We start from the raw sequence: 23,057 nt of genomic DNA, 5'->3' as shown, positions 1-23,057 counted from the left end.
ATGACTTTTACCGTGCAAATTACAGAAATGAGTCAAGACTACATCTCATTAAACAATATACTGTATAAATAAAATAAGTTTTGTGTATTCCTGCAGTTTTCAATGCCTGCTTGCATGTATATATTGGTTTGTGCGGCACGGTGAAAAGTGGTTTGCGCGTCCGCCTCACAGTTCTCAGGCTCGACGGTTCAATCCCAGGTCACTCTTAACAATTGAGATGAATATTAATGAAGGAATTTCTACTTTCCGGGGATGCCTGAATTTGGATTTTTGAGCCACTCAGGTAGCTTTACCCGCATTTCCACCGCGAATGGTATCGTCCATAGGTTCGCACCAGCGCTCATTGCACACAACGGGACTTCCGGACGCAGATCTGTTTATTTTCTCTGTGCACGTCAGCTAGTTTTTGTGTGTGTTTATCTGTACAACACACCCACACTGATGCATTCTTGAAAATCGTCTCGGTAATGGATGGGTTGCCTGCACCTTTGCCCACACGCAAACAAGCTAAGGAGCTGGGCTACCAGTGACTGGAATTTATAAGGTAACGATCTACTTCGCCCCTCAAACCTTCCCTAAGAATATAAAATCAATCTAGTTATTCTTCTTCATTTTCTCTTCTTCATCGCCGGAAAGACGCACAGCATTAAACATTGACAAATGTTATTACTGCACTGTCGCAAAATGAAAACACAGTGATGCTTCATTTTTAGCTATGCTGTTTGATCGCAGAAGTGCCTGGTTATTTCTTACAATGAGAACTCCCAACCGGACGTCGACCTGTGAAATTGCTCGACTGCTGTATATAGCACGCTACCAAGTACAATACTATATCCCGTTATACACCTGCCTAATTAGTGTGACATTTAGTGGGATGCAGAAATGTTTAAAAGACAAGGGTATTTGAAAATAAATTAGAAACACTAAAGAAAGGGCATGGCCTTCTTTCTGTATTTGCTGTGACAGGGACAAAACCCACCAGTGCGCTTGCTAGCTTAGCCTGCACCTTGCTTAGCAAGGACCATTAAAGTGACCTGTACGATTAGCAGGATGCTAAACCCCTGACACCTTAGTTTGAAAATTCGCAGGATGCAGTGCGCTTGTATAAATTAGGACACACGCACTGTGAGTCTAATCCTACACAGCATTTCTTAATTGCCCAAATCTCTCCCTCCTTGTGCTGCAATAGATTTCCCTATATTTACTCCATCTCTGAGTATTCTATATATTTATTGTTTTTAATATAAAGGGTATTGCTTTTATTCGCGTATATGCATAAGGGAATAAAAGTAGTTATTATACGGGGAATATTCTTTAGTAATCATCCAGGTGTTGCGGTTGTGCATCGATTTTATCAGAATTGTACTGACATCTATTCTGGAGGGACCTTGATTACATATGAATATTTATCATCATTATTTACAACCTGATTTTCGTATTTATGTCATTGTTTGAATACACACGTTCACTTTCTTAATATTCATTCATTCATCTTCCATAGCGCCCATCCTTGAAAGTGTTGCGGGGGTTGCTGGAGCCTAAGCCAGCTGTCTTCGGGCGAAAGGCAGACTACAGCCTAGACTGGTCGCCAGTTACCCATAGGGCATACAGAGAGACAAACGACCATTCGCATCCCCAATCATACCACCACCAGCGGGAATTGACCCAACGTCTGCCTGTACCAAAGTCAGGCGAGTGAACCTCTACCCCACAAGGTGGCTACTTTATTACAAAGTATTTGCAAGTAATTAACTGTTTAGTCTTACTGGTGGGCTTTTATTCTCCCATTACATTTCAAATATTTAGTGCAGGGGTGGACAAACCGGTCCTCGAGGGCTACTGTGGGTGCAGGTTTTCGTTCCAACCGATCCAGCACGCAAAGTTTAAACCAGTGGTCTCCAAACTATTCCACAAATGGCCGCAGTGGGTGCGGGTTTTCATTACAACCCATAAAGAGGACACATTTTCACCAATCTGGTGTCCTACAAGTGGAATCAGTGGATTGCAGTCAGGTGCTTCTTGTTTTCTGCTGAAATCTCATTAGTCAAACTGTTTATGCTAGAACGGTTGGAACAAAAACCTGCACCCACACCGGCCCTCGAGGACCGGTTTGGGGACCCCTAGTTTAAACAATGAGATTTCTACAGAAAGCAAGAAGCACATGAATGCAATCCACTGATTGCACTTGTAGGACAGCAGATTGGTGAAAAGGTGCCCTCTTTATGGGTTGGAATGAAAACTCGCACCCACTGTGGTCCTTTGTGTAATAGTTTGCCCACCTCCGATTTAGTGTATACTCCCATAAATAATTAATTTTGATATAGAGGTGTGGTGGCAGCCTGTCGGATGAGTGGTTAGCAGGTGGGGGACCTGGGTTCAAATCCAGGTTGGTCCACCTATGTGGAGTTTGCATGTTCTGCCCGGGCCTGGTTATATAGATAATGTTTTTAATTAAATTAAATATAATTTGTTGGTGTCCAATGACAGACTCGGTGTTAATACAATTCATATTGCACAATTTCCAGTTCTAATCAATATGGTTGACCTCTGATTTCTTTGTATTTGACAAAAAATGATGGTAATAAAATAACCTGATCCAGATTAACTATGGTCAAATAAAAACAATATTTTTCTTTAATGATAAAGACATAAAAAATATTAAATGTAGTTCATCCAGCCATTCGCTCCTCATTAAGCCCGGGGTGTGCTTTCTCTGTGTTCTATTCTCTAGTTTTTTTTAAAATAGCTATTCACTGCACGCAATAAGGTCCAGGGAATGTTAGCTGCATAACACAAAGCTAAGTGGTGTTTCCCCGAGCCTTTTTTTCAGTTTCTCCATTTAAAAACTCACTACTAAAATGTATGTTGTGAGCTGTGAAAGACATAAAACAATGCCCTTGGGGAATTCCTGCTCAGTCTCGAATAGACTTTTACAACACTGCTTAAAAACTCCACTGCTTTAGTTCAGCTTTTTCTTTGTAACTCTCTGTAGAATTTCTTGTTATGCTTTCATAGCGCTGCTTGTAGTGTTAGGGATAGCCAAAAGTGATCATATTTTAACAATTTGTCAAATCTTGATGAAACCTCACGCTGCGGATAAATACAACAGTACACACTTGTATGCTGAGAGGTCAGCAGTACAACACTCTACTAGACAAACATGTATTTGTAATGGATTTGTCATGGTGAACAGAGAGAGGGATGCTTATGGCAGCATGAGGCGATAACTCGCATCAATAAAGCGTCTATGTGTTTGAATCAATGGATGTGCAATGAGCTCCGAATCCACAAGGCTTCTGTCCACCACAAGTATAGATTTGTGGCACTCTAGCTTCCTCTCGTGTGATAGTTTAGCTACTGCACCAACTCAGATATGCAATATCTTGTAGTAGTAGTACTCGATCAAACAATGCGGATGTTATTTCTACGTTACCAGCCAAACTACTTCTAATGTTTCTATTAATGCTGTATTTATTTTGTGTTATCTCATTCTCATGGGTCCGTTGAGTGGTTAGTGCATCGGCCTCCCCGTTCTGGGGTCCTGGGTTTGAATCCAGGTCACTCCATCTGTGTGGAATTTGCATGTTCTCCCCTGTCTAGGTTTTCGCCGGGTACTCCGGTTTCCTCCCACATTTAAAAAAACATGCATGGTAGGCTGGTTGGGCACTAAAAATTGCCCCCAGGTATGAGTGTGAGCATGAATGGTTGTCTGACTCCTTGTGCCCTGCGATTAGCAAGGTGTCCCCTGCCTCGTGCCAGAAGTCAGCTGGGATAGGCTCCAGCACCCCCCCGGACCTTGTGAGGATAAAGCGGTTCAGAAAATGAATGAATGATTCTGGGCAAAACAGCACAAACGAGTATCAAAGCTATGTCAAATGTCAACGCAAACAATCCAGTGCAACAAAATACCACAATTATAGATGAAAGGGAGCTAAAGAAATCTCTAGGAACCAAATTAAATAACCTTCAACTGTAGACAAAACAACAAAATTGTCTATAAATGATCTTGTTCTTGGCTACATTGTTATTGTTATGATCTGAAAACTTCAAATGAAAGATTGCCAATAGTAAACATTCAAACTGAATAATGTAAGGCAGATATTTCAGAGAGTTTTCACCCATTTCAAAAATATAGGTAATGTTGATGTTTGGAAGCTTAGGACATTATAATATTTAAATAATGGTATACTATATGGTTAGGAAGTAGTTAAACTACCAAAATTAGAAGACAACCACGACAATGGGCAATCAATGCTGATAACAAAGATTTTGCAAACCAAAACAGGAATCCAAGGGTTTGATCCTAGGTGGGTGCTCCCTGTGTGAAGTTTGCATGTTCTCTCCGGGTACTCCGATTTCCTACCACATCTCAAAAGATGCATGCTAGGCTGGTTGAACACTTTAAATCTTTGGCGGTGTTGTGTGAGTATGCATGCAATTTACATGTTTTGTATGTAAAGCAAGTAGAACCGTGTATGTAGAAAGAGAAGACAGTCATAATAGGCATATTCTCACCACTAGAGAGCACTGTTGTTCTGTGAATGAATTTTCAGACAAAACTCTCACAGCTCTGGGGTACTCGGTTCAAATCCAGGTCACGTCCACTTGTCTGGAGTTAGCATGTTCTCCCCGGGCATGCATGGGTTTCTTCTGGGTACTCCGGTTTCCTCCCAAATGCATGGTAGGCTGATTGGACACCCTAAAATTGCCCCTAGGTATGGGTGTGATGAGTGTGCATGGTTGTCCGTCTCCTTGTGCCCTGCGATCAGCTCGCCACTGATTCAGGGGGTCCACCACCTCTGGCCCGAAGACAGCTGGGATTGGCTCCAGCAGTCCCCGTGACCCTAATGAGGATAAAGCGGTTCAGAAAATGAGATGAGATGAGGATGAGCATGAGTCACAATGCTTTCTGAGCCAGCACAAAAATTAGGTGACAGAACATCTTAACAATGGTTCATATGATGAAAAAAAAGAATTGTCAGCCCACTCACTGGCCATAGCCAAGGAATATAACAGAATTTGGCATGCTGATGTGTGTTATTCTTCTCATTGTTCATAGCCTGAAGCATCCTTTTTACAAACTACTGTGAAAGTGCCATCTGCTTGAATGAGATGACCTCTTTGCCATATAGTGAAATTAACTTGCAAAAAATGAGACAAACATTCGCATTAGAGTTTCCTGGGATACCATTATGCTGAGTCGAAGGCACACAGGTTTAAATGTTTTTTTTCCTTATTATTTTGCAGTACATACAGTAATATAATGAAATCGTAAAAGCCAATGGAAACACATTAGGATTAAAGGGACTGTGTCAATTTACAGCACTTGTAAATAAACTGGAAATTATTGGAATTGTGTTTTAGCCATTTCAGGCCTTGTGATAGTTTGTGGAAATAAACTAGAAATGAAAAAGGAAACACTCCTATTATATTGGGAATTGAAGAAAATATAGTCTGATTGTTGAAATCTTTAGAATTAACTGAAATTTTGCATAAATACCAATCCATTTTACAAAACAGTTTCAGTTCTCCCCTGAGTTCATGATTAAGCATTTAGGCAATGATTTTCTTTGACTGGCTAGATTGTTTAGTTTGATTATGCCGAACCTGCAGTTGATTTAAGGATTTTTTTTGCTTTTTGTCTGGCCTTGTTCTGTTGGCTCAGCCATCTTCTGTATAGCTTTTATAGGCTGACAGATGGTTTTCAAAATGTCTTTGAAAATATATAGGCATCAGATAAATATTTAACCTTTGAAAGGTAGTGAATACTCAAGTGTTGGTGGTCTTTTACTTCAAATGATTATAGTGTGTACGACGACAATCCGCGGCAAATGTCCAGAACTGCAAAAAAGGTGTTTTCTTCTCTTCTACATGCATTCCTATCCATATATGTGTACACCCCCATTCACTGTCTTTTCCACTTAGGGTTGTAAATAAGTTTGATCCGTGCAGATTTTCAAGCGCTTTTATCATCTCCACAACTGCGTTTTTTCATCACGGCTACGCTAACCTATTTTGTTCTTCATTCTGTTGAAAAGCAACTGGGACATGCTCAGATGATCTGCGGAGTCGTTTTGAAGCATCCTGTCTACGGATCAAAAGACAGTGACAACTCCCTGGTGTAAGAGTGTCCTGGGAAGGTGCCTTATTTGGCAGCAAGTTTGGCATCACCCCGATCACAGCCCCAGCACCGGAGATGCCCTCACCTCTTAATGATGGAGGTGAGTCCCACTGATGAAAGAAACATGCCCCCAAACAACTGTTGTTCTTTGATGCGTAGAATCAGAACCACATAGAGGAGATAACACATTCAAGACGAAGGGCAAATGAACCACCATGATGCTGTGCACCATGGTGAAATCAGTTTGATGTAGAGCTTCCTTGCGTTAAGAAGCTTTCTTTGGACATGACTACTTTATTCTAGCTTTCCATGCTTCTTAAAACAAATCCAAATTATTTCCAAACCTTTGATTTGACACTTCGATACTTGGATAGAAGCATTTGCCATCTCCTAAACCCTAATTTCTACTCCTCATAGTGCAACACGCATACCAAAAGTTCTTCGACAGCTTCGAAAGCTTTCTGCTGAAATGAGGTGCTTTTCAATGTTGTGCACCTTGCGAGATGTCATGTTGGCTTGCACTCATTCGTGCTGTCTCCACCTCCAGAGGATCGAGGAGCATCCCCCGTGAGCTTGCCATCTGTAGGCACCTACCAGGGTCATGGAAAAAGAAAGATGCACACCAAAAAGAAGAAGGGTATCATCAGCGCCAATGTTGCTGGCACCAAATATGAAATTGGTACGTAGATGGAGTTCTAACAGTATGAACGTCAAAGCATTAGTCTTTGTGATAATATTCAGACAAAACTGAAGTACCTTTGCGCCTAGAAATTTGTCCTTCGTTAAAAAGTGAACTGAGAACCTATTTTAATGGTCTTCTTTAAAGGTAATTTCTATTGGTATGATATACAATATAAAACATTCCCCAAAAACATACTTAGAATGACTTGCCAAGGAAATCTCCCTTGTATCTATTTTCATTACGATTTTATATTTTTAGTGTGTTGAATGACTGGCTGTAAAGAAATAGTGGAGAGATATTTTCCACTGTCGGCATATTATCCGAGCATTGATGGCGGACAACAAGAAGGAATCCATTATTTCACTCATTTAATTGGTATCAATTCAGTTAGTCCTTAACAAGACTGGCAAAAAAACGTAATTGCCCTAAAAATGTTAAGCAAGGCAATGCAGCCGATTTGAATGTACAATGGTGAAAGGTGGACTCACTGAAAATTACCTACTGCTGTTCAGCCTGCTGGAATTGTGACATTTAACATTTTTAACTAAAGCTAATTGAGTTTCAGTCTGGTGAAACTGCCTGTGTGGAGACAACCCTTGCAAAAAGAAAAATCTTTACTGGAGCAATCTAACGTGGCAGTTTGTGTTTTTTTGAGACAGGCAGAAAGAGCATAGTAAGCACTCAGAAGATGCTGGTTATATTGCGTGGCGTCAGAGCTCTCAGGGGTGAACTACAACCTTTGAAACTAAGGAGTCAGCAGCGGTGCAGCAAAAATCAGGGGCTGTCCGGATCCAGCATGTAGATGAAAATCAAGCTGTGAATCATTTTGCTTGCTGTGATGAGACTCTCATACTGGCCCTTTTGAGGGTAGAGTAAAGTAACCCTGAAAGCTAAATAGAGGGGCCATTATCCAGTTACCCTACGTGAAGATTTTTTGGAATAGAATAGGTAAAAAGATCAACGATGCTTTTGTAGTTTGGTCATACCGACAAAGTGGTGGTGGTAAGACATCTGTTCAGTGAGCTGGCTGACAGAATATTGTTTATAACGTGGCCCTTGTGGAATTTAATGATAACTGTTAGATCAGGAATGCTGCAATGTAAATCCCGCCTGTTCAAGTTATCGAAACGCAATTGGCATCCAAAAGCGTAAATAGATTGATGAAGTCACATCGCAAACGTTTTCCCTTAAAAGTGCTATCATGGAACTTTAGGCAATCGGCATCCGGTTTAACTTGGTTTTAAAAAAAATGAATTAAAATATCATTTTGTTTGGGCATATGAATCTTTAATTACTCACTGAATAATGAACAGTTGCTGGATTAATGTCCAAATGGGCTCGCCGCCCATGTCTCATACTGTAGGGTGCAATTTGGCACATATTTGTTGGGAACAAATAATCCTAAATGCTCTTGAAATGGAATTATTATCAAATGCTTTCTTTGCCTTTTCTGTTCCATTCTAATATAAGTGTCTTCCATTTAGTTCGTATTGTCATGAACGAGGTGGGCTTTCTGAAGACGCGAGATGATGACGAGACTGCTAATCTCATCTGGAATGATTCAGCTGTACAGCATGAGAAAATTGCTGAGCTCAGGAATTATCAGGTACGACTCTGCATGGCTATCCTGTCAACTCAGCACATAATGGGGCTAGGCTAAAGACAACGAAGAAAAAACTTTGGATTTATAGTTGTTTATAGTTTTAAAATATTGTGTGCCAATTTTTTTTGTCATACTATTCATTCAGTACATATTAAGAGCTATTAAACTGTCCTTACAACTGCTTGTAGTTGAATTTTGAAGGGGACTTCTTTTTTTACTTTAAAATGAAACCCCAGATGTAATTCAAAAAGAGCAATAAATAAAAAAATCTACCCCCTCCTTATATCGGAGACAAAAAAGTTTGACTTGAAGACTGACGCACATTCTAAGCAATGTAGGCTGTTTTAGTTTTCACTAGGCGAAAATCAAGGGAAAATAGTCTTCAGTATTTAGTTGAATTATTTTAACGAAGTCAAACCACCCTTATCCATTAAGGCAACCTAGCATCAGACCATTCTTGATTTGTTTAGATGGGCCATTAACGATCCATTGACTGAAATAGGCAATCCCCTATATGCTGTGTGTGCAGCAAAAGTTTCAGAGACAAACTGCAACATATTACTCAGCAGCAGTTTTTATGTATCTGATGCATCCCACAGTACTCGTGCTTTAAATTGTTATTACTTGTATCTCCCGTTTAGTTTTTTAATTTGATCATTTTGCTGAAAAAGTTGAAGTCCCATAGCAATTGATTTGGAGTTCCTCTTGCAAACTGTGTCTTGCTGCAGAATTGGCATAATTGAGCAATTTCTTCCAAATGCCTAAATTACAGCTGTCTCGTTGGGATAATAATCCCATATCCTTTTTATACACTGTGTATTCTTGTTTTTTACTTCTCCTTTTCCCCCTTCAAGCAAAATACTATGTGAGTTTGCTGTTAAGTTTAAGTTCATATGAGCCCAATTAACGTTCCTGTTCAGGCTCATTTGCTCAAAGAACACACAAAAAAACACAAAGATTTTTCTTATCCTCCATCCCAACTTTTAGTGCATTTAAAAGCAATTCATTCAGCTGTCACTGCTGGAGCTTACGATGCAGAACCAATTACCTTGGTCCTCAGAGTCGAGATTGATCTTTTTTTTTCTTTCTTGCCTCTTCCCTCCCCAACCTTTAAGGTCTGAAAAACATTGTAAACTAAATACTAAGGGTTACAAAAGGTCTCAGCATCACCTTTTTGTTTTAAGTTCGTAATTGGGCATAAATGTCAGAACATTGTGAGCTCACTTTTTGCTGGTGCCTCAAATATGCTCATTTTCTAGAAGGGTTGGGGTGGAATTGCGGAGTGTAATGCTCTAACATTGTTATAATGCCTGTCTGTCTCTCTGCAGAGAATTAACCATTTTCCTGGTATGGGTGAAATTTGCCGCAAAGACTGCTTAGCCAGGAACATGTCAAAGTAAGTTTCTCCCTGGATACAAACCTTTCCCTTCCGAAACGCAATACACTGGAAACATTGTTGTGGAACGTTGCAGGTTCACAGAAGCTGGTTGACCTCCAATTCATTCAATATGTGCTCACAGGAAAGAATGCAGGAAAAATAATGTGGTCATTCTAAATTCTTTGGAAGCAATATGACATCTGAACAAAAGTAAAGGGTATTTAGCCACTGTTTAAATCAAGGGTGTCAGACTCGGGTTGGTTCGCGGGCCGCGTTAACGTCAACTTGATTTCATGTGGGCCGGACAATTTTAGATATATTTAGAATTTTTTTAATAAATGGATTAAAAGCCCTGAATATAAATTTTTTATAGATCTAAAACAATGTTTATTTTAGCTTTTTTATATATTTTTAGATTTTACAAAATGATTTTTGAACTAAAAACACAGAAAAAAATGATTAAAAAATTACAATTATTGATTTAGAAGCGGGAAAAACAGGAAATTTAATACATCTATACTCTTCATTTTAATTTGATCCTAAAACAGAAAGTTGGCACTCATGATTTACTTTCTCGGGCCATACAAAATGATGCGGCAGGCCAGATTTGGCCCCCGGGCCGCCACTTTGACACGTGGTTTAAATAGAAAAGGGAAAAATAATTTTCATCCTTTAGCAATGTATCCAGTACCATTCTAGTCTTCATACCAGTATATCAAGCCAAGCATGACCAAGTTTACGACATTCTGAATCTTGTAATATTTATGCTCCAGGGGTATTCAACATTTGAGGTACAGTTGTAACAAAAAGGATTGTTTTTTGTCTCTCCAGAATGATCAAGTGCCAGTCTCAAGAGTACAGCTTTGTACCAAAAACCTGGATCTTCCCTGCTGAGTACACACAGTTTCAAAATTATGTCAAGGAGCTGCGGAGGAAACGCAAGCAGAAGACATTTATTGTCAAACCAGCCAATGGAGCCATGGGCCACGGGTAGGTCAAGGCCAAAGATAAGTTCTGCAGACTAATAATAAAACACACCAATTGTGAGACCGTGAGGCAACAAAAAGAATGTTTCAACATAAAGGTAGACAAGACCTGCAGATATTTTTTAAAGGGAAGTAAAGAAAGAAGAAGCACAAAAAGACACAGGGTTGTTTGATCTTGGCATGGAAATAGCTAACGGCCAAGCTCGAATTGATCGTGTGGGCTGAAAGGATGTGCTAAATCTCATTGTTAGTCTCTTTGTCCTCTGTGGTCAAAAATCACCATAAATCAGATCTTATCATGGCTAGATGACACACCCATATGCAAAAGCCACACACTCGTCCCTGGCAGTTACTGCAGCTTATCCCTGGAAGATGTGTGAATTATGAATATTGGATTCATTTATGAAGTAGCATCAGCACACACTAAGCAGACTGGTATTTTGACCAGGATGGTGCTCGGGGGAAACTCAATAGAGTTTCTTATAAAATGGCCAGACTGCAGAAGGAATGCATTTTTCATATGTGGAATCCCAGCAATTAAAGGATAGTAGATGTCAAACCTCTGTGCTAAGGTTTTGTGTGTAGCATATAATACTTACAGTACTTGCATTCATTATTGGGACCAATAGATGGGGATATTGAAGCGCAAATAGCAGAGTGTGCTCACCGCTCACTGCAATTCTTTTCCCTTTTTTATTTTTTAAAATTGAATTATTTCTTTTATAATGTGATCATAACATATAGTTAATGTTGCACTAAGATTTTGTGTATTAAAGAATAAAATGCAGCTAAATCTGAATTACTGCAATACATTTGGAATATGAAAGATGCTGATCTTAGCTCAATCATTCAACAACAAAAAGCTCACAAGATTAGTCTCTTTTTTTGCATGTTATGCCACACCAGGAAATTAGGTTATATCTTCCCCTGTAATTTATTTTGCGCATGCCCCACGAAATGAAGTTATTGTTTGTGTGTGAAGTTATAAAGGCAACAAAATCATAGCGCGTGCAAAACTTAAAAAGGAGAGAGAGCCTCCGGTGCTGAATTAAATAGGCAAGGGAGAGTAGGCTATGATTATGTGGCACCCCGACTCATCAATCATGCCATCTTCTTTTCAGCTATTCCTCCTTAACTAACTAACAGTGTTAACCTTGTCGTCATCAATCAGGTTGCCGTCCTCAATATAGGGCCACTCTCATTATTGCTTAGGCTCCTATCAACCTGTCCCTGTTTGGTTCTGCTCAAGAGTCCTGATAAGTGGGCAGGTGAAGCGCTGCTTTTTAACGCTGCAGTCTTGGTCAGAGCGGACTTTAATGTGGTGTGATTTATAAGTTTGTATTAAAAAAAATCAAGACATTACAACTTGATAATAACTTGAAACCTTGGTTCTCACATGTTGATTTTGATTCAATAAAGCATCAAATTAACCCGACTGCATTCCCACAGTGCACTCCTACATTGAACATATTCCACGTTGTTGATTGGACGTGACTTTTAATCAACTAAGGGTTAGTGTTAGGTGCTAGGAGGATTTTTAGCAAGGATCATTCAAACCACCAGCTCATATACATATACAAGGCATGGGCAGACGCACATGCGCATGCCCCTCCCCACACCTACACCCACATTCCATGCACACTCACTTATATGAATGAATGCATATAACAACTGGCTCTGTCTGTGTACTATATGAAATCATGATTGCCAGTGACATGAGACCGCAGCAAATTAAATTAGAAGGGATGAAATGTAGAAATGGCCTTTGATGAGGTTTTCTTCATCTAATTAAAATCTTCTCCAGATGCTCACACAGTACCAGCATTTGTGTTCTACCTGTGTATTTTTTTTAAACATTGACTTTTATTTAGAAGGCCGAGTAATCAGAGAAGCAGAAGGCTCATTGCAGTTCTGTGCCAAATAAGTCATCAGTCAGTCTTAAACTTGCTATAAATCATGGCAAGGGTACTTATTTTAAGCATGTTTTTGTACAGGGTTCTGCCGCAGTAAGGATGTCTTTTGAATAACATTTAGGAACCATGCTTACTATCTCTTTACAACTTTTGGCAACTTCAATGTGTATACAGATAGTCATTAAGATTAAGAAAATATACTCATACAGGCCATTTTGCCTACCTGGAAAACATTTATTAATTGGTTAGTTCAACAAGAAGTGTAACACAAACATAAGGGCTAAAAAGGAAAAAGAAAAAACTGTCACAGCTAAACGTTGCATTTGAGCTTTATGTGCTTAACTATCAGTAATATGAAATGAAATACTGTGCTGTAAAATGTGTATATATACGTTTTATCTCCTTTTTTATATAACATGTATAAGACAGTGCCAATATCAGTCAGTGTTCATCATCACTTCTATGCCACCATCAATCATTTTTCTAATTATCTTTCTATCTTAACTATGCCATATTTTATTATGCTGCTGACGACACTCCAATTTCCCCCCACAGAGGATTAATAAAGGCTTCTGTCTATCCAGGATCTCACTTATCCGTAACTGCGACAAGCTGCCAGCCCAGGAGCACTTTATTGTTCAGGAGTACTTGGACAAACCTTTCTTGATGGAGGGCTACAAATTTGATCTGCGCATCTACATCCTTGTCACTTCTTGTGATCCACTTCGTATTTTCCTTTACAATGATGGCCTGGTACGCATGGGGACAGAAAAGTACCATTCACCCACTGAAGCCAATCTGGTGAGTTCACCTGCTCACACACAAGCACACACACACACACACACACGTAACCTATAGTGTCCAATACCGTTCAATTTATAACACTGGCTGACTTAGTATAGTCTTATTTAAAAAGTAATTCAGATTGAAATCATTTCCAATTTCCAAACTGTCTTCTTTGAGTATTAGTCCCAGACCCAGCCAAAACTTTAGGAAAAAAAGTGCGACTTGTAGTTCGGAAAATACAGCAATTGGACTTAGTTTGAGGCTGTTATTTTTACAAATTCATAGAGTCCAGCATTATCTATGCAGAGGGCCAGTTTGATGAGCTATAGATGGATACACATTCGGTTTAATATGAAGTTCAGGTGAGGCTTAAATTGACTATAATTAGCTATAACATGATGTATAAACACATATCTGCCACTAAATTTGCTACGCAATTCTAAAGGTAGGTGTAACTCTATGTAATGAAGTTTAATAGAAAATTTGCCAGTTGTATAAGCCGCGGATGTGACTAGACACAGACACTTATAGGTTGTTAATATCTAAAGTGCAGACTTCTTAGTGCCACACATTTGTTGTAATATTGAGCTCTTCCCATTTACCTTGAGCTTCCGCAGCAGCAAAGTCTTTTGTAATGTGCAGGTACACAAACATACCCCTTATACTTCTATCAAACATAATGCACGGTGAACATTGTCTTAACAAGTCTCTGACACATGATAGAATCAAGCAGACCATGAAGATGGATGTTCAATTCCATAGAGAGTGGCTGCCAGACAGCCATCAGGAGGTAGAGTGGGCTGCAGTCACAGTGTTATTACCTTGTAGCTAAGGACATGGATACATTATAAAGAGAGGGGTCCAACAAGGCTTCTAATAGGCAGACACTCCGGGATGCATCACAGCTGTGCTCTGTGGAAACTCTAGGGCACTATTGCTCTTATCACACATTAGATTCAGTTTTATTTACTGTATACAGCATGAACTCACAGTAGCAGCTCTCTTAGTGCACTTTTGAAACGCAGAAGTCTAGAACCAAGCACTTTGTTTATTTGCAACAGCTCTGGGGATTTTTTCTTTATTTTAAGAATTAAATAAATGTAAAACAGCTTTTAATGTGCTTTTTTACATTGTCCATTGCCGTGGAAAATTTGTTCCCTGTATTGTTTATTACAATTATGGGGTGTCGATAGTATAGTCGTACACAATGCCGACTTTAATGCAGTTAAGGAGGTTGTTAGACTGTCTACCTACATCCAACCTCCCAATATCTACTATGCTAGGTAATTGGGAGAGCTAAGTCAGGAAGGGAATCCAGTTTGAAAACTGTCACGACCACTGATGGCACAGTCTGAATAGGAAGCAGGAAGCTTATGTGGTTTGATCAGTCCATGGGGAAAATTAGTTTTTGACACTAACTTTGCATGATTGTAAGTTTATGTTGTGGTGTAACTAGTGTTCAATCTTAACTGCAATCCATTTTATATAACCTTGAAGTTAGACCACATCATCCTTATGATTCTTCATGATAATTAAGCTGATGAATGTAACTCTCATACCCATCCCAATTATGTTCTTTAAAGGTATAGTGCATCTCTGGGTAGGGAATCTTCACTCAGAAATGAATTATAATTCCCCATCAGTGCAATGCAAGTCAAATATGGCATCCATTTAATATTTGAGATAAGCTATCCTAGGAGGAAATGACCTCCCCGGACAAAATTATCAAGTCTGGTTTGCTACCAAAAACTGACTCATCGTAATAACCTGAAACATATGAGGAGGCATTAGTCCCAATCTGTCCAATAATTTTGACAGTCTTTGTTAAAAGTGTGCCTGCCTCACTGAGCTACAAACACTTTTATCCTTCTACCGTTTTCAATTTTCTCTAACATTATTGTGACTGCACATTGTGTACAATTTTACTAACATATGCTAATCTATTTGTCCTCAGAACCAGCTCTACATGCATCTTACCAACTATTCAGTCAACAAACACAATGAGAACTTTGAACGTGATGAGACAGTAGACAAAGGCAGCAAAAGATCCGTCAGCTGGTTCACTGAATTCCTCCGCACCAATGGCTACGATGTGGCCAAGTTCTGGGGTGACGTTTCTGTACGTGGTTAGCCAACTAACACACAAATACACATTCACACCAGATAACCTGCAAATGCAAACACCGCATGCTTGCTTACATCTGGAATTAAACACTTGAATGTACTGTACACCTGCTGCTTGTACCACAATAAGTAGACCAGCTAAATCTTAGCAAGATGTGTTATGAAAGCTATACAGTCAGCTTAATTTTTTTTTAAACCGACTAGAAAAACCCGGTTGAAATACCATCCCAGCTCACCTAAATGCTTTTTGTTTCTTTCCACTTTTTGTTTTACTTTAATAATCTTTATTCTTTTATTTTTACCATATTTGCACAGCCTCTTTATTGGTAATGATTTAGGCCCAAGCAATAATATATTTGTTTTTATTTTAGTATTATTTTATTTGTAATGTAAAGTAATGTACACAAATAGAAAATAGAAAAAAAAAGTGACCTTCATGTTGTTTCTTCAGATCTCTGTACCACCCTTTGTCACCCCCTGATTCAGCCAGATGTACTCTACCGCTCTTGCTCTTGCACTCCCTGCTATTTTATCTCAAGCTGCACTCTTTTATTGCCCTATGCCTGCCATCCTTTGCTTTTCATCTTTATATTTACACTTTGATGCATACAACCCACATACCAGGCTTTTTGGACTCTTTCAGGGACGAGTGCAAACAGAAAACTCGAGAGTATTTTGGTAGCATTAATATGTTTATGAATGTAATTCACATCTTTCAACTCCATCACAAGTCTTTGTATGTCAAATTTTGCAATGGTGCCCATAGAAAAACATGTGGCTTGAATCGAGCTTTGACAATTTTGCCAGTGAGAGACAAACATATGAAACAACGCTGAACCTTCTAACAAAACATGGTCTCAGGATGGGATAATGTTTAGGCCATGACACACCAGAATACAAATGCACTCTTAAGGCATGAAGGGTGGTAATGGGAGCAGGTGTCTTTACTGGGTAGTCTGTGGATTCAAAATTTGTGTGTGTATGTGGGGGTGTGTGCATGTGTGCATGTGAGTCTAAAACAACAAAATCTGAGTTCTTGATTTCCGTCTTCAATTCTAAAATAATAACTATTTGCTACAAATGAGTTACAACTGTACACAACAGAGCTCTTCTGTTGCCTATATTATTCTCATTTTGAGGAAGGATTTTCATTCTACCTGTTTGTCTCTCTTTTTATGTCTTGTCAGGAGCTGGTCGTAAAGACATTAATAGTGGCTGAGCCTCACGTACTCCATGCGTACCGCATGTGTAGGCCTGGTCAGCCACCAGGGAGCGACAGTGTCTGCTTTGAGGTCCTGGGCTTTGACATAATCTTGGATCGCAAGCTAAAACCATGGTTGCTGGAGGTAAGTTTTTTCTTTTCTGTCTAAATCTGATACCTTCACATCTTTGAAAGAAATTAACATGGTTTTAGCTCCTTAAGATACTGACATTTCAAGTTATTATAATTTATCAACCCTTATTACTAACATTCATCAAAGCTGTGTGGAACCAAATGAGTACAAGCACTATATAAATGGATGGATAGTAAAAAGGAGTCACCCCACTGTGTTTGAAACAGTTTTTTGATGATGTCTGTTTCAAAAAGAGAAAAGCTGCTGTCTGTGGTGGCTCACCTGTCCAGTCGCTACCAAAATGTCAGCAGCTTCTGAAGTGAAGCACTGTTCTATCAAGCAGAGAGTGGGCGATGGTGCCTCACACCGACAGAAGGCATAAACAGACTGATTTGCTTGTACACTCTGTCCCTGGGGCATAACAACATTGGGATAAACCCATGTAGCTAATATGTGTGTATATATAAATGTATATTAACATACACACACACACACATATATATATATATTTATATATATATATATATATATATATATATATATATATATATATATATATATATATATATATATATATATATATATATATATATATATATATATATATTTATATACGTGTGTATATATATATATATACATATATTTATATATATATGTGTGTGTGTGTGCGTGTATACACTCAAAGAAAGCTTAGGTGAGGCCGAGATAAAATTACATGCATGCACTCACATACACATACACTGCAAACTCTATGTTAAGTAATATAATCAAGACCTGCTGTGCATACAGTAAATCACTACACACAAGCATGTGCACCCCCTCACACAAGGTATGGGATAGAATCACAAAAAAAACAAATTCCATGTCAGTCAGTCTTTTAAATGTTACCTGTTGCTTTAGGGCTTCATTTTAGAATCCACTCCAGGATTTTTGGCTGACCATGTTCTTGTCAACCATTCAGTTAAAGCCAGACTCAAATCCTTAAACTTAAACTGACAGCAACCCCACCCTTGCCTACTTGCAACCCTTGCCCCCCTCTCATAATTGACCAAAGTATGGTCACTGCAAGGGGTATTTTTGTTTGGTTCTCCGCCAGCACACCATCTACAAATTTAATTAATGTACAGATGAGTACATGATTGTACCAAGCAGCCTGCCTACAGAAACCAGACTGGAAAAATACTGCAGGAATATAGACAGAATTAAGTCTTAATTGCAAGTCGTAATATTTTAAGGGTAAGCATTAAGTATATTTATTATTTATGATTTTAATTTTATGTCAAAAGTAATATTGAAACACTATTATGGTGGTGCATATTTTTTATGAGTGACTGTTAAATCTGCATACAATTGCGACACAGTCCAATCAATGTCTTCTTCTTTAAATACTTGCCATTTACTAATCATTATCTAGTTGTTAAAAACATGACTGCTTTATTGCCCAGAATATTTAGCGATGTAATATCTGATATTACATCTGTAATATTAACTTTAACTGTATTACTTCTAGTTCTTGATTGTATTTGAATTTTCAGTGAGATTATTCTTTCAAAAGGAATTTGTAGTCTGAGTTTATTAGCTTTAACTGTGTTACTTGTTTATTTCTGATTGATCTGTATTATAACATGACAAATTATCCGCACAAGTAGTGACAGTCTGTTCATTGTGTGTGTGAGTGCATGTAAGGTATATAGTACAGAGTCCTGAACGCTGTGTTCCACTCCAGCAGTAATGATCCCCCCTGTGCAATGAACAGCACTCTATAATGTTCATCAATTAACATCCTTCACACATGCACCCTCTTCTCTTTCATGCAACATTTACAGCAACAGTCATTTATTGCCAAAACTCCAAATGATTAGTCAGGGGACAGTTGTGGGAATCAAGAGCCTTTCTTAAACGTTTCCTCGACAGGCTGTCAAGTCTGAAAATAACTTCATTATATCTGTAGCCTGTTGATGTGAATTGATACTCAATAGGGACAGTACACGCTGCAAGGACAGGCTTTCTACAAACTGCGCCCTATGGCAAGCCCTCGAGCTTGAATTTAATTTATTGAGAGATTACGTGGCTACAGTTTCAGGTTAATTAAATGTATTTCCAAGGGTTTCACTAGTTTTAATTTTCAACTTGTCTTTCCTTCCAAAATGGTAAGAGTTATGCCAGGATTTGAAACACAATCTAGTCTTCACAGGTTTGTTTTGAATTTGTGGATGTTACCTCTCAGGTTTCACTGTTGGTGTCATTGTGAATTATCCATATCGCCCGTTCTTGCTGCTTTACTCAACCTGCTGTCCCGACACCGTCATTCTCTCTTAGTCCTTCAAATGTCAAAGTTGGTTGTTAGGCATGCATACTTGCAGCCAGGAAATGGAACTTCAATCTGTGTAAACTCAAAACCAGGTGGATACCTGAAAGCTAGATCGTATCAAACAGAAGATGCTGTCAAATTATATTAGCCCTTTCGGTAGCATTGGCCCTTAAGTCAGGTCATTTTCTGAGTGTGTGTAGAAGGTTGATGATTGAAAAAGGAACATGTCTCCTCTCGCATCCTCCAATTTAAGACAGATAGAAACCAGAAGTGTTTGAGAGGTCTGTGGAACCACTTAAAAAGTATTTTCTAGGGAAAAGTTTGCCTCGAAAAGATGCAAATGAATAAATACAATATTGTGTGTTATTTTCCTTGTTTCTACAACCACACCACTCCTGCCAAGCATTTGCACAGGGAATAAATCACAGTCAGGTGTTACAGCCCTTGAATTGAGGTCACCATTTGAAAAGGAAGATTGAGAGGCTTTTCTGTAAATTGGTAGCGTAGTGGTTAACCTAGCAAACGTTTGCGCGGAATGACTCTCACTTTATGCCCATTTCTACAGCTGATGCAGAAGGTCACAAAGAGCTCCTAGATCACAGTGTCTGTTGCAGCTCATCTTAAAGAAGCACTTTCACACCAAACTCATACATGCATACAAGAATTGAAGAGACATTTGAGAATCAAAGGCACCTTGAAATTTAGAGTAAAAAAAAATATGATCGTGTATGAGCCCCGTTATGTGAAACATTGTCTGTTGAAGTTTGGGATTTATTTTTGGAGGGGTCTGGCAAAACGCTATCTAGACAGTGAATAAACACAGGATATGCTGCAATTTATCATTTCTGCAAGGTTCCACAAGGTGTTCACGAACCTCCACAAAAGACAAATAGATTGAGGTCCAGCCTCATTATAGTCACTAGAACCCCAGAGATGCCAGTACACACTGCAGTGCAGGCAGTGTGATTATTGATAGTTGTGATTACATCTCTCCATCCATTCCTTCCCATTTTCTATCCCCCCTGCTGCTCGAGAAGGGTTGCGCAGAGTGATTGGCAACTAATGAGGCGGGCATGGTTAGGTCAACCGTGGCATGGGATGTTTGTGTCTCAGTATGAGTGTGTGTTTGTGTTCGGTTGTGTGTGAATTGGCATAACGACAACAGACCGACAGACTGCAGCTGGACTGCTTCCCTAAGGGCGGTGATACCTCAACCCTTCTCTCCTTTCTTTCCTGCAACTTTCCTCTTTTTTAGTACGCTACACCCGATTGCTTCAAGATGAGTTTGGTTTAACTGTCCATCCCTCAGAGCCAACATAATCCAGACTTCCTTTACTTTTGAGTGTAAATGTGTGTGTGTGTGTTTGTGGGGACTAATTTGCAATGGCAAGTGTAAACAGATGCCGCAATACTCACATACACAAAGAAAACCACACAAGGATTTTTTGTATTCTCTTTCAGCTCCCAACACATACAAACACACACCGCAAATGAAAAACAACTGATGCATAATACTTAATTTCCTGTAGAGAATAAACACAGTGTCTTACTTTTGTAACCATGTGAATCAAACTTTCTTTGGTCTACGCAGTTAATCTTCTGTGGGGAAAAGGTTTATGTTCCTACAGCTGTAAATCTGAAGAACAGCCGTAAGCATAGCATTGAACCTTTGGATGGATGATTTAGAGCTGTGGCAGCCTTTAAGATCTTTTCTAACCCCTCCAATAGCCTTTATTATCCTGTGTTCATGGTGATTGTGATTTACTTGAAACCTACAGTATGCGCTGTAAGTTGTCCTCATTTACTTCATTGAACTCCAATGGTTTATATTGATAGTGGACACATACAGTTTTATATTCTTTATTTTTGTTTTTATTACCTCTTTCTGGTTTTAATTATTGTTCTGCCTTTGCTGCACTTAGCTGGATTCATTCTCATTTAAATGCTCATTAATTTTGCTCCTGACTAGGAGTTGTTTTTCCCCTCTAAGCTGTAGGTGGCAGTAGATATCTACAAGTCATATTGGACTCAAAAAGAGGTTTATTAAGAAATAATTAGAATGATGTATGAGACTGCCTACATCCATCCACATTCATTATCCCTTAAGATGACTATTTCATAGAATAAGTATCAAATTAGGGCTGCATATGACTCATATATGGAGCACTTGAAAACACACCTTAGAATTTAGTCATTTATCATCATGTGTAGCAATGCCACTGACAGTGTGCAGGTATGTCATGGTACACACACACGTGTATATATATATATATATATATATATATATATATATATATATATATATATATATATATATATATATATATATACATACATACATACACATATATATATATATATACACACACATATACACATACATATACACACATATACATATACACACATATATACATATACACATACATATACACACATATATACATATACACATACATATACACACATACATATACACGTACATGTACATATACACACATACATGTACTTGTACATATACACATACATATACACGTACATATACACACATACATATACACGTACATATACACACATACATATACACGTACATATACACACATACATATACACACATACATATACACATACATATACACACATACATACATACATACATACATATACATACACATATACATACATACATATACACACATACATATACACACATATACATATAGCTATATATAATTTTTATTTTTTTATTTTTTCTATTGCCGTAATTGTATTCCGCTGAGATTGTAATTGCGTTTTTTGGTTATTCTGGTTTGTGTCCTGACTTTGTATCAACTTGGCAGCAGTAACTTTGCATGTAATTTCCCAGACATTTACCAATATTACAGTTCTGCATGCTCAGCTTTTGCCAGGTTTTAAAAGGCCATTAAAAAAATATATCAGATATATAGCAACAATGGCTGCATCTAGACCGTAATTTTAACCTGCCTGTAAAAGTTCTACACACGTTTGAATGACAGGGTTTTGTAAAACAAAAAATGTGAGAGACCAAGGTGAATCCAAACATTTGACACCAATAATGTGACCAATGAGGTGTACAGGTCAAGAAAAAAATCTGGCTGTGTTTATAATTAACCAATACCATTCAAATTTGTGCTAATTTGTGTCACTGTTTCACCTTAAATAGTTCATGCGTTAGAGTAGACATTTCTTGTATTTTCTTCTCTCTTGCAGAAGTCTTGACTGACTGTCTTAATGTGCTAACACGGACTGCTGTAATACCATAACAAATTCAACCAAACACGAGAGAAAATGTGTAATGTGGGCAGAAATATTGAAGGCAGCACCATGCTTTGAGGCCATGTTTCTTTAGCTGATCGTGGGGTCTCAGTCTAGGTGGAAGGAATCATGAACCGTTTGAAAACACAGTTACTGTTGCATATAACCTTTAGGCTGTGCTGTAGTTTACGTCAGCAGTTTTGAACCTCTTTGGAGCTATGGCACACTTTTTTTTATTACAAAAGATCCCAAGGCACACCGCCAGTAAAAAATGTACAAATGAATTTCTTTAGTCTATATATTAAAAATTAAAGTAGTATTTTTAATGGGAATCAAACAAAGACAAAATCCTCTCAAACTTTATAATGACATTTTTACTCACTCAGTGTAACACCTGGGCATGTTGTATTAAAGTTAGGATCACTGTGTGTTTAGTTATGTTTAATCGCACAATGTCCAGTTCTTCTTTACACTCTATGAAAGACAGCTTTTGGTATGTTGCCTCACACCAGATGCTTTCTGCGGGGAAACAACCTTTGATTT

The 23,057-nt window shown here is 38.5% G+C and overlaps 1 protein-coding gene across 4 annotated transcripts in view; it reads left to right on the top strand.

Moving 5' to 3' along the window:
• Positions 1 to 178: 178 nt before the first annotated feature.
• ttll7 (tubulin tyrosine ligase-like family, member 7) overlaps positions 179 to 23,057 on the top strand; it is a 50,780-nt gene continuing 27,901 nt past the window's right edge. For 3 of the 4 annotated variants that reach the window (XR_013301219.1, XM_077606533.1, XM_077606531.1), the window contains exons 1-9: positions 179 to 544; positions 6,039 to 6,221; positions 6,669 to 6,800; positions 8,288 to 8,409; positions 9,735 to 9,802; positions 10,616 to 10,774; positions 13,268 to 13,484; positions 15,424 to 15,588; positions 16,781 to 16,939. Coding sequence is in view for 3 of the 4 variants with exons in the window: in XM_077606533.1 (XP_077462659.1) it covers positions 6,197 to 6,221; positions 6,669 to 6,800; positions 8,288 to 8,409; positions 9,735 to 9,802; positions 10,616 to 10,774; positions 13,268 to 13,484; positions 15,424 to 15,588; positions 16,781 to 16,939 (1,047 nt within the window). In the remaining variant the exon portion in view is untranslated. Of the gene's footprint in view, positions 545 to 6,038; positions 6,222 to 6,538; positions 6,596 to 6,668; positions 6,801 to 8,287; positions 8,410 to 9,734; positions 9,803 to 10,615; positions 10,775 to 13,267; positions 13,485 to 15,423; positions 15,589 to 16,780; positions 16,940 to 23,057 lie in introns of all 4 variants that reach the window. The other variant, XM_077606532.1, reaches the window with a different exon arrangement.

Source organism: Stigmatopora argus, chromosome 8, assembly GCF_051989625.1.
Source record: "Stigmatopora argus isolate UIUO_Sarg chromosome 8, RoL_Sarg_1.0, whole genome shotgun sequence".
NCBI classification, from domain to species: Eukaryota; Metazoa; Chordata; class Actinopteri; order Syngnathiformes; family Syngnathidae; genus Stigmatopora; species Stigmatopora argus.
Note: the sequence above shows the minus strand (reverse complement) of the source record. Positions and strands in the feature narration are given on the sequence as shown.